The 12,151-nt window shown below is 31.7% G+C and overlaps 2 protein-coding genes across 2 annotated transcripts; both read right to left on the reverse strand.

Annotated features, from left to right (window-relative positions):
- Nucleotides 1-3,483: 3,483 nt before the first annotated feature.
- LOC110600367 (xyloglucan galactosyltransferase XLT2) lies at nt 3,484-5,581 on the reverse strand. Its single transcript, XM_021737211.2, has one exon. It carries the CDS (start codon nt 5,368-5,370, stop codon nt 3,841-3,843), a length of 1,530 nt encoding a protein of 509 aa, XP_021592903.1. The 5' UTR covers nt 5,371-5,581; the 3' UTR covers nt 3,484-3,840.
- Nucleotides 5,582-8,751: 3,170 nt separating this feature from the next.
- LOC110630924 (CDGSH iron-sulfur domain-containing protein NEET) lies at nt 8,752-10,680 on the reverse strand. The gene is made up of 2 exons (XM_021778574.2): nt 10,344-10,680; nt 8,752-9,093 (listed from the first exon to the last, which is right to left on the reverse strand). The coding sequence occupies exons 1-2, from the start codon at nt 10,556-10,558 to the stop codon at nt 8,985-8,987; spliced, it is 324 nt and encodes a 107-aa protein (XP_021634266.1). The 5' UTR covers nt 10,559-10,680; the 3' UTR covers nt 8,752-8,984.
- Between the last annotated feature and the right edge of the window lie 1,471 nt (nt 10,681-12,151).

Here is a 12,151-nt window from a genome sequence, read left to right on the forward strand (position 1 = left end):
AAAAAGTTCATAATTTTATATATGAATATCAAAAAATTCCTTATTTCGTGAGGTATGAATAAGTTAAAAGAAAATCTCCGGTACTTCATGTATAAGAAACAGAAAGAGCGAGAGGCAGAAGAACCAATAGAAAAAAAAAAAAAGGGTTTTTGAACAGTAAAAAAGAAAGATCGAGAACAAAAGTGTTTTTGGATCGATAGTCGGACCGATTATTTCTGTTTTGTTCAGCATTTCTCTCTTTCTTCGAATTTTTTCCGTCTCTGTTTTGTCTTGGTTATCTTTTAGTTTTGATTTTCTTTCCCTTACTTTCGGGAAAGGGAAATATTAATTTCTCTTTTGTTTTTTTTTCTTCCACCCTCCGATTGCTCTTATCGATTGTATGGGTGATTTTTTTTATTTACTTTTAATTATTTTTTCATTTTATAAGTTTGGCATTTTTATCATGAGAGTTTTTTTTTTTAAATTTAAAATTTATTTGAAGGTTTCATATTGCCATTAAATAAAATTTAATTTTTAATAACGTTAATATTTTAGGATCACATTATTATATTCGATAATTTTTATTTTTTTATATCGTATTTGACTGCGTTTTAGTATTTTTTTTTGTTTTATCGAATAAATAATCGATTCAACTTTAAAAATTCTATTTTTTATGATGCATATTATTTTTTTTCATATATATTTTTTAAAATTTGATACTTAGTTTGCATTTTACCTGTTTTGATTTCCGCATTTGATTGTCTGTGGAAGCGCTTGGATGGTTCTTTGAGTTTTGAGAATTTTAGTGTGGTGTAGTTTATGCTTATTTTTTGTATGCGTAATTTAATATAATTAAAATAATAAATTTTATTTAATCATTTCATAATTTACTCTTTACTTATATTATTCTATTAAAAGTTAAATAACTTTGTTATTAAATTATTCTTTGAACTAATGAGTTTTATCTCTTAATACATTAAATAAAAATAAATTAAAAATACACTAATTTTTTAATTTGTAGATAAAATTAAATAATTTTTCTATTTTCCCTTTTATGTTTTTTCCTTCTATAAATAATTTTTAATTTTTAAATTTAATTTTTATTTCTATGAAATATTTATCTTGATTTTTAATTTCAAATTAATCATATAATCAATCAATAAATTTACTAATATATGTATACAAAACAAAGTTTATAATTTCAATTATTTTTAAATAAAAAATAACGTTTTTTCTATAACTAAAATTGACAATTAACTTTTAAAACTATTTATTTACAAGGATAAAAAAAATAATTGTAATGTTATAAAATAAAATAAAAAATTACATACTCAACAATGTTATAAGCAAAATAAAATTTAAATATATTTTATAATTATTTTTTTAATTATGGGAAAATATATATGAGGAATTTTTAAATTAAAAAATTGTATATTATTGATGACAAATGGATACCTTTTTTTATATTTTTCTTATTTTTATAGAGAATTAGAAACCACATTTTTAAATGAAAAATAAAATATAAAAAATTGCTTTACAGACCTGAAAATTTCCTTTCCACATTAGATGCAAGGAAAATAATTATTATTATTTATATACTAATATAAAAAAAAAAGAGAAAAATACACTAGAGAGGTGGAAATAATTTTTTGTATAATAAAATTTTGAAATTCCATGGAATTGTTGAGGTGGAAGTTGAAAAATGTAAGGAGAGGTGGAAGATTTTAAACAATATATATATATATATATATGTGCTTTCTTGAAAAATTACAAATTTTATTAATAGAATTGAGGAATATTAGAACACGAGAAAACCCTAGCCAATAAGTAATACAATCAAATTTAAAATCTAAAATATTACATTATATCAAAGAATATAAAAAATAGAATTAATTAATTTGAAATCTCGTCTCACAATATGAGAAGGAAACACGCCCGTGTGTGTGAAAAGTGAGAAAATATCAATTATGAGGAAATGATGTATTGTAGCCTCAACTATAATTAAAAACGACGTAATATAGTGTCAAAACGGTTGGATTTAGTTAATTTAATTTTTTAATTGAATTAATTGTAAATAAAAACTTAAAAAATAATAATTAAAATAAAATTAATTAATAAAAAATTAAAAAATATAAATTAAATAGATTGATATTGATATTTTTTATTATTATTAAAATTGAAATATGCATAACCATGTTTCCCACCACACACGCTGACAAGAAGGTGCGAGTGAGAGCGCTGACTGATTTTGCATTTTCTAATTACCCGAAAGCAAACCTTAGTCAGTAATAATCACATGAAACTTAGTGAATGTGCCCTTCATTGTCGCCGACAAATCAATTCTACTTTTGTTATCTTTATCTACGCATGGAAATTAGGTAGGAAATAGGAATAGTACTCGCTGTTTCATGCTATTGTTGCTTGTGTTACAGTTTATTTTTCTATTTCACTTGGAAAAAAAAAAAATATCGGAAATCAGTATATCACTACTTTCACAACCCAAGAAACGCGCAGAGACTTCTTCAATCAAGTCTGTTTTTCTTTTTCTTTTTTTATTTGAAATTCAATCAAATCTTTTTATTTCTAGTAACGCATAATTGCAATAGATATTTATTTATAATTTAAAATTTGCACAATGACTATAACGTGTCCAAGCCATGAGAATGATTCCGCGTGTGCAATGATATAAATGAGTAAAATCCTTTTTTTATTGAATAATAGCATGCCAGGCAGATATGGTATTTTGTCTCTCGTTTTGTTTGTTCACTTTTCCATTACCACTTTGTCTTTGCTATGTAACACTAACAATACAATCCAATTGTGCAATACGTTCTGCTCTTATATTTTGATATTGCCTTCTATTTTAACCTGATGTGAGGCTTCCATGAATTTTGAAAGTGCTGCTACCACGAATGGCATCTCTATCACTGGACTCCATGATAATTTATACATTAGTTTATTATCATAGTGTTCCCCAATACAAACACTTGAAGCATCAATTAAAATATAGAATAAACCATTTTCACATCAATCCAAACCAAAAGAAAACTACAAAAATATAAAGGAAGATTCCTTCAAATCCTTTTCAGGCATCCTCCCAATTCCCACCAACCAATTCCTGCCTTACTTTTAACTGAACTGCAGAGTAAACACCAACAGAAACAAGCCAATTTAATATAATTTTTGTGCTTCCTGCCACTTCCTGGTTATTAACCTTTGAAACGCGGCCCTCTAGTGGGACCGGTTAGATTCTCTACATAATAATAATGTTAACATAAAGCAATGTCATTATCAAAGGAATCAATAACATATGTTATGAAAAAAGGCTAATGAATAGAGGCAATGTAACTTCAAAACTGTTACAATTGCTCTTAACTACTTCCCTTTTGTGAAATTTTCTCAAAAGGAATATTATGATTATGGAGCAATTGTTACATCCTTCTTTATGTTACTCCATTTCAATTTTTTTTTCAAATTACAATAAGATCATAGAAATAAAAGATAGAAAATGAAAATAAAATTTTCATTACCACGTATACATTATTTTTGTACATAACCAGTTTCTGATTTGTCTGATATCAGGGGGTACTGAACTACTGATCACAGCAATGCATCAAACCAAAGCCACATTTATATTATAGCCTCCACCGCAGTTTGCTATCCAAACACCAATGGCCAACTGGTGGGTGGGGACGCTTGATCTACTTTGTTGATGAGTAATAAAATTAACCAAGCCAACAACCTGCACTCTGAAATGTGGTACTAAATCATGAATACAAGTGCATTTTACATATAACACCCCTTATCTGCTTCAGAAAAGAGGGACTTATACCCCAATTTACCCTCATCTTTACTGTCTTACTACCATTTGTATTCCCAATCCTCTTGCTCCTTGAATCTCTTCAATATCCCATCTATGGCGACATCAAAGGCATCCTTTATGCTCTCTAAACCTTCATGGCCTCTAGCATATACAAATTTGGGTATATAATCAATCACTTTCTCTCTCATTTTCCTTACATCTTCTTTGCTGTAACTCTCGAGCACTTTCCGTATGGAAGTCCCATTTTTTACCTCATTCCGATGTATAAAAACCGAGTAACTCTCCGGTTCGCCCGGTAAGAACCACTCGTACTGGTAATAAGCGGTTCTTTTCCAGAAGAAAACCGGAATAGAACCCGCTATCATGCAATCGAAGATAGACCTGCGGCTGAAACTATCGCCTCTCGGCTGCAGACAAAAATGCGAATCCAAAAACGTTTCCAGTATCACAGAGGTACCGTTTGAACACCGAGTCCCAGCACAATCTACGACTCGGCACGACTCCGACTCATTCTGGCAGTGGCTTAGCAACAGACCCCTGAAATCGTTTTCAATAGCGCCACGTTTCGCGCCGGCGAAGCAGAAAAGTTTCGTGCGGTTCCGGTTACGCACGAACTCCTGCCACTGCAGGATATCAGAGTCCGATCGGGGGTGGAACCCGGTGGGGTATGGCACACCAACGTCGAAATAATCCCATGGATTTCGCTCAATCAAGAGGCGGGTAATGTTTCTCATACCTCGCGAGTAAATGCAGCTCGAACCCCAGTCCCTATCCTTCGACCGTCGAAAATCCCACGAGATACGCCCCATGGTAATGAAGTGATCCCATCCGTTTGATTTCTTGTAGTATGGTTGATCTTGAACCCATGACAGCATCATCTCGCAGTGCCTATCGCGGTCTTTGGCAGTGTAATTATTCCACAAAAATTTACCGACGGCAAGTCCTGCATAAAATGGAATGTAAAAAGCGGTCGCATTGTTTGGCTCTGTGGTCCTGCAATTGTGCTTCAAAATCCGATTGTGGAAGATAATCTCCGAGACGAATTGATCGGTCCAGTACCAGGCGGGAGCCAAATTTTTTGGAACAAGCGGAGAAAGCCCGGTGGCTTTCTGGCCAAAACCGTCATTCGCCAACGCATCACACCTGGAACTCCATGGGTTTAACTCGTCGCAATTTCTAATCAAATCAGTGTTGAACCTACTGGGGAGATCGTAGACAAAGATTCTGCCTGATCCACATTCATGATCTTCAATTTTTACTGTATTCGGGCTGATATTGATGACTGTGTCGGTGGAAACGTTCGCATCAAGGTGAGCGATGTATGGAGAGCGGAAATGGAAACGGCGGTGAGGAAAAGAGAGAGGAATTGAGCGGAGGGCAAGGAGGAGAATGATCTGGACGGAGAAGATGGAAAGAAGGAGCCGTGCGCGGGATTGAGTAAAGTACGAATGCGCGAGGATAGAATTAAGCGAGATAAAAGAGCTCTTGCGAGAAAGGACATTGTCCGGTGGAAATTTGGGTCTTCTGATGTAGGGTTCCGGTGAGGACTGACGGGAGAAGGAAAGCATCACAAATATGGAATGTGTTGTTTAGAGTTTGAAATTACCGGCGATGGCTGAACCGGAAAAGTCGATGCATATACACTCGATGGGAAAGTGTTGGAGCTTATTCCTGTGTGAAAAAGCTCGGTGGCGGTGAGAGATGGGCGTTTATTTCTGCTGTCTGTGCTGTGAGCTTTTTGGAGGTTTTTGTACAAATGGACGCAGTGAGGTTTAGCTGATAAAAGGCAGGAGAGAGTACAGATGTGAAGGGCTAACACGTGTACGATAAGATTACTGGCTGTTTAGGCAACCGACAAGCAATTCAGCTGTTATAACTGGCACGTGTCAGTATCATCCGGGGACGAGACCAAACTTAAATAATCAGCGATTTTTTCATTAATATGTTTCCAAAATGTGTAATTTTCAGTTTCACCGCAATTAATTGCGACACCTTTTACTGGAAACTCCCCTGACCCTTTTATTCTTAAAAATATATATTATATTTTGAGCAGAAATTTCTTCATGACTTTCAGAAAATTAGTTTTTTGGAATTTAAAAATAAAAAAAAGGAAGCGAATCATTCTCAAATCTCATTTCTTTAAAAATAAATTACTATTTAAGAAGAAAGATAAATATAGAATGAATAATTTACATATTTAAAAGAATATATGTGAATTTGAAAAGGCAAAAAATTTCAATTTTTTAAATTTTATTTCAAAATCGATTAAAATTTATTTTGTAAATTCATACATGAATCCATTTAATTCTATATATTTTAATCAAGTAAATATTTTTTCATTATCAGTTTTTTTTTATAAATTATTTTTTATAAATAATATCTTAATTTAAAATTTTAAATAAAAAATATAAAAAATTATAAATATTATTAAATATATTTTTTTATATTAATTTATTTAAATAAATGATTTCGATTAATTAATATTCAATACATAAAATTTAAATTAATATTATTCGAATCGAGTATGCAAATAACCGATTATTACCATCGTTTCGTTGAGGTGGACCAATGAAGCAGACCGAGACACCTGTTGGATTTTGTCGCCAGACTAAACCAGATCGTTGTGTGTAGAACTTCTGATGATAATAATATAATAGAGCGTTGACGGGGTGATATATAAAATATAAAATTTTTTGACTGATTACGACACGTAATGTGGGGCTTGTTCTCTCCAAAAAAGAAAATTGTTGCCGACAAAATGGATTTTAAATAACGCGACTTGTACCAGCATCTCGCATCTCCAGCTTGAAAATTGATTTTACCATAGGAAAAATAATATTGGTAAATATATAAATTGTAAAATATTTATAATTAAATTTAATGTGCAATATAAATTAGTGATCTCGAATTCTATTTTTTTAATTTTTAATTTTTATTTTAAAAAAATTAATATATTCTAATGATAAAAATGTAAATATAAAAAATTATTAATACAATTTAAAAAAAAATATGAGAATTAATAGATAGAGATATGATGTGATTCATCACGTGATAATAAATAATTTAATTAGTGTCTTGCATTAGAATTAAAGGTTTGAGGAAACTTCATGATTCGGACAACACCGTATACAACTTTACAAATAAAATATAATTACAGTTAAATTTACCGACACAAGATACTTAGATTGCACTAATATTAGCGTGCTTTAGATTCTCGAGCCCTCAGATTAAAATGATGGTTAAATTAATTATTTATGCTATAAAAAAATAGATTTATTTTTTAATTTATTTTAAATCAATGACATGATATAAACTAATTGCCTTCTGTTTTATTAATATTTGTCATTGTGGGTTCTTTTTTGCTTCTTTAGCGTCAAACTTTCCTTCTAATTGCCTTCTGTTTTATTAATATTTGCAACTTTTCCAATCAAGAGTTGCTTTTTCTTGTCAAAGATGGCAGCGAGAGAAGAAATGGCCTGTTAGGAGAATCTATCAACTAAATACCAAATTAGTGAGTGTAATTCAAGCGTTCCACACCGATAAATAGCTGGTGTGTGATAATATGAGTTCCATTAATTTGATGTGTAATTTTAATATATTTTCCTAATTTAGTTGCAAATATAAATGACCAACTCTAATGTATTAATCGCTTTCTATTAAATGAAATCGCAGTTAAAAATAGACTAAAATCATCATTAGTTAAATAGCCTACAAGAAAATAAAAAAATTTACACTCACAGATTTAATTTAATAATAAGTGTATCTGAATAAATTTAAGAGATTTTAAATTTTATTTTCTCAATCTCCAATTCCATTTTAAGAGTATAAAACAAAAAACTTTAAGTGCACAAAAATGATAAATTAATCAAATTGCTATTCATGAATTATTTGAAATTCCACTTAAATTTAATTTATTTTTAAAATAAATCAAATTTGAACAAATTTTCACTCCGACTTTCTTAAACTCTCATAATTTATGTAAAGGTCCATCATTCATATGATTTCACTTGTTTCTTGCATTGATGCATAGGACCCTGCATAAATGACACACTAGGCAATTGGTAATTATGCATTCATCTGGGATTAGGAGAAAGAAGAAAAATCTCAAATAACTTACTACGCACAAAGGGTTCTAACTTTGTGATATGCAATACAATGACAAAAGCAGCATGGATTTGCAACAAATGGAGCTATGCAGTGACGAGCAAGTATGCTTACGAGGCAAACGATTAGTCTGCCGCTAATGAACTTTAAATTTACCATTTTGATACAAATACAAATGAAAGGGATTCAGGAATTTGGATTCTATCTCTGATCAAAAGAAAATGAGAATAAATTTTATTCCCAGACTTGTAAACGACAAAGAACACCGACGAGAAAACCACGATTCCGAACTATGTGAAGCAAATAAAAGAAACAGTTTCTTTGAAAAAGACAGGACAACTGATCAGAAAAAGCTGAAAAAAAAGATTTTATTTTCTCAGTTTTTTTTCCCTTAAAGTATAAATTGATCAAAGGGAATGAAGCTGCAGTTTCCATTCTGCATGAGAATAAAATGGAGACTACACAACTTGTGGAGAATCTTATTTCTGACCATGTATATTAACAACAGTGCACTAATGCTGCAAAGAATCCATGAAAAGACAGTCTTTAGTGACTAGAAAGAATATCTCAGATAGAAACCCATTTATGCCCATACTCCTCCAAAGATACAAGAATTTGAATCTGTGGGATGGCTCAACTTCAAACTGGCATTGAATTTCCTATGCTGCCTCCCATTTTTATTCAAAACAAAAAAGAGAAAAAGAACACGTCCAAGACTTGGTAGAACATCTAAGTTCATTGCTGAAGTCTTTTTAATGTCAGGATATCTCTATTAAACTCTATACACTAATTATTGGACATCAACATGATCCAGAAAATAAGTCAACTAGCCTTATGCCACTCTATGGAGAAGTGTTCGCTACATCTAGATAAGAAATGCAATAACGAATGCCAACAAGTACAGATTTGATATTGTCTCACTGCAAAAGTTCTATTAAGAAAGTGGCTAAAGTAGGGAAATCACCCTAATCCAGAGGAAGCGAGCTGACTTCGTCATAAACAAACAATGCGAATTTCCAGAGTAAAAAGTTTTACATGGCAACAGGAAATAAACAATGGAAAAAAAAGAAAGACATAATCACTCTTTCTGCTTTTTCAAGAGCAAAGGCCCAACATTATCACCAGTAGCTTTGTTGTGCTTTACATGGCTTCCATCACATAGAGGGAAAGTTCCTGATCTCCAACATCTAGCATATAATGCGCACAAGTTATTGAATTTGAGATAAAGAAAGGGAGATCAAATAGCAAACGTACATCACATCAGGACATTGTAACATCAACATTTAGCAATTTGGAGTTTTGGACTATGTTAATTGTTTCATGCTACCATGTAATAGGAAGCTTGTATAAGCTCTAGCTTGACAAACTTCTTGTAAACACATAAATTTGGAAGTTGAGATTGGGAAAATATGAATTGCAGAAAAATTCTAACTTGGCAAGAACTTCAGATAGGAAATGACTATGCTACTTCACTTAAGATTATCTTATACTTGTAGATTGCAGGTGAGATTCTTCCAGTCACCTCAGCATTGTCAACCTTAAAGTCGGTGGATATATAAGAACTCAACCATAATTTTTTTTTTAAAAGGTCACCAAAACACTTGCTAATTAAACACATTGGTATGTCTCTAAACTATCTATTTAGATCCTCAAGGCAACACATCACTCTGTAGGTTTTTTTCTTAAAAAAATAAGGAAGTTTTTATTGTTCTAAATCCAGTAAAAATTAGCATTAGCATTGCCATCCAAACCCGAAAATAAAACCCAAACACCCTTCCCAATTACCAAGGGCATGCCAAGTGAAAAAAAAACCTGGAGAAAACATAAAATACATACAGGGAAATTGTAATTTTACAGAACATGAACAGTGAGCAAAGATCATTAATAACTCTGTGGGTAATTGCATTTTCAGAGTAAAAGAAAAAGGTTAGGTATGTCTATTTGTAGGCAAAGATCGTTAATTACTTTTGTTTTCAAACGTGTTATTGCTTATCAAAGAAGAGACTCAATTAACCACATCTTCTAACTTCAAATTTTATCCCCAAAATATGCTCGCTAATCCTGATACAATTGAAGGAACTAACGTGCCAGAATGGGCAATGTATCTCAGTAACAACGTGGACGACAGTCAATAATCAAATATTGAAATTGATGATTTTCGCTCACTCTTTTCAAACACAACCATTCCTTTGTTCGTAGAATAATAGAATCCAATGTAAACTGAAGCTAAAACTAGAAAAGGAAAGAGGGTTATTGAAGAGGGCGCTCATGAAAAATGTCAACAGAAATATCTTTTCCTAGTAGTTTTCTCCCTTGGAATGAAATGTTGATATAATCAAATCACTAAACCTTATCAAAATAAGCAGTATATATTCTCTCTGTTCCCTTTTATGCGTTATTAAAAAAATAATAAAAGAAAATAGGTAGTGAACGAAACCTGCAATAAGCTGTGAGGGGCTTAGAAAGCTCCGCGACCAAAACGGAGTCCACCACCTTCTCCTCATTCTTTCTAATTTCTGGGTTGATAGATTGAGCTCTCACCGCCACCATTCGCCTTGACCTGGCAGATGAATGAGTGCTTGGCTTAAGTCCCTCGACTCTCGATTTGCTGAAACAGAAACCAGCAACTAACGTACTAGCAATTGTCACCATTGAAATGGGCAAATAGGTTTCTCTATCTTAGTCGTTTCGGAATTGTGTATCTCAAATTTCTAAAGACTTGAAGGAGGTTGGTAATGGTAGGTGGTGATGAAAGGTTATCAAGATTTAAAAGTGGGTGTTGAACTTGTGGAGAGCACGCTCTCTGTTGAATTTTGATGACGTTAAAATCGGGTAAGCCATGACGTCAATTTCTCAATGGCAAATCGGATCCCTGTTTACAGTTGCGTAAATAAACAGCATTTTTGTCGTTATGTGAAAATCTACGACAAGTCGTTCCCGTCCTTCGTGAAGAAACGTTATATGCCGTTTGAGTTTATCAGTTTATGTGGCTTCACTAGTGAACTACACGTCGTTTGTCTAGTTGAAAAATATTTTAAAAAAAAACATGCCCATTATACACACACGTGTAAGATTTATGTCATACAAACAGAATTATGAAGGCCCAAAGTCTGTTTACATAAAGGACAAAGTTCAGTAGAAATTTCAGAAATACTTCTATTTCTAGCCCAGTAAGTTACGAGCTCATGTAGCAAAGCAGGACCCCATGATAAAAATGGGTCAGGACCCGAGACAATGATCCTATTCTAAACGACGCATGCGTTGCAAATTCCGCCAATCTTTCTCGTTGACCAACTATAGAAGGTGGTGAAACTCCCATTATCAGAAATCATGCATGACTAAAAAACTCCCTGAAACTATAGAGGAGCACCACCAAATCTTCCACTACTCAAAGTTAAAGTCGATCCAGCAGGCAATTGAAAAAACCAATCATAGTTTACTAGAAGGGGGAATAGAAGGGTAGAGATTTAAATGATTAAAGGCGTACCTACACTTATTAAAAAGATAAACTCTAATTAATCATTTATTGAGTTCCTTTGACACAACAAATCAAAAAAAAAAAAAAAAAGAAGAATTTAAGTGTCCTATGTTACTAAATAAAAAGTTAAAAATCGCCTGTATGTGTAATTATCAATTTTAACTTTTAAAAGGTTGTATTAAATGGCCATTTTGTATGAGATAATTTTCAAAATAAAAAAATTAAATTTTCTTAAATACACATAAAATAAAGTAATCGTTGTAAATAAAAATTAATCATTTTAATTCTCTAACCATTAATGTTATTAATAAAAATTAAACAATTTAATTTTCTAATCATCACACCGTCATCAATAAAAATTAAATAGCTCAATTCTCTAACCATCAACGTTTGTTGTTGCAAACTAATAGAATTATCGCTGTTATTCATAATATAAAAAATTATTTCACGACATTCTCAATCTCTTTTAATCATGGAACAGTTTGAATAGTCATTTAAATTTCAATATCAAAAAATCACCCTTTTATTCTGAAATTACTAATTATTAATGGATTTTATTAAATCTCATAAAAATAAATTCACCAATAAAAACAAACTCACAAAAAAAAAATGAGAAAAATAGAAAAAATTAAGATAAAAACTAACAAAACCTAAGAAAAGTCATTGAACCAACTCCACCAAAAAATGGAGAAATCCAATGACTATAGCAAAGGATCACCGATGCTGGCTCTCGCTCCTTCGCTGATGGAAGATATGTATTATCTTGT

Source organism: Manihot esculenta, chromosome 14 (genome assembly GCF_001659605.2).
Source record: "Manihot esculenta cultivar AM560-2 chromosome 14, M.esculenta_v8, whole genome shotgun sequence".
Taxonomy (NCBI): Eukaryota; Viridiplantae; Streptophyta; class Magnoliopsida; order Malpighiales; family Euphorbiaceae; genus Manihot; species Manihot esculenta.

Bases quoted from the DNA above. Each gene is read 5' to 3' on its own strand.
- LOC110600367 (XM_021737211.2), bottom strand. From the start codon at position 5,370: ATGCTTTCCTTCTCCCGTCAGTCCTCACCGGAACCCTACATCAGAAGA.
- LOC110630924 (XM_021778574.2), bottom strand. From the start codon at position 10,558: ATGGTGACAATTGCTAGTACGTTAGTTGCTGGTTTCTGTTTCAGCAAA. The intron at 9,094-10,343 runs GTTTCGTTCACT...ATTATATGCTAG, and splicing joins CCCCTCACAGCTTATTGCAG to ATGTTGGAGATCAGGAACTT.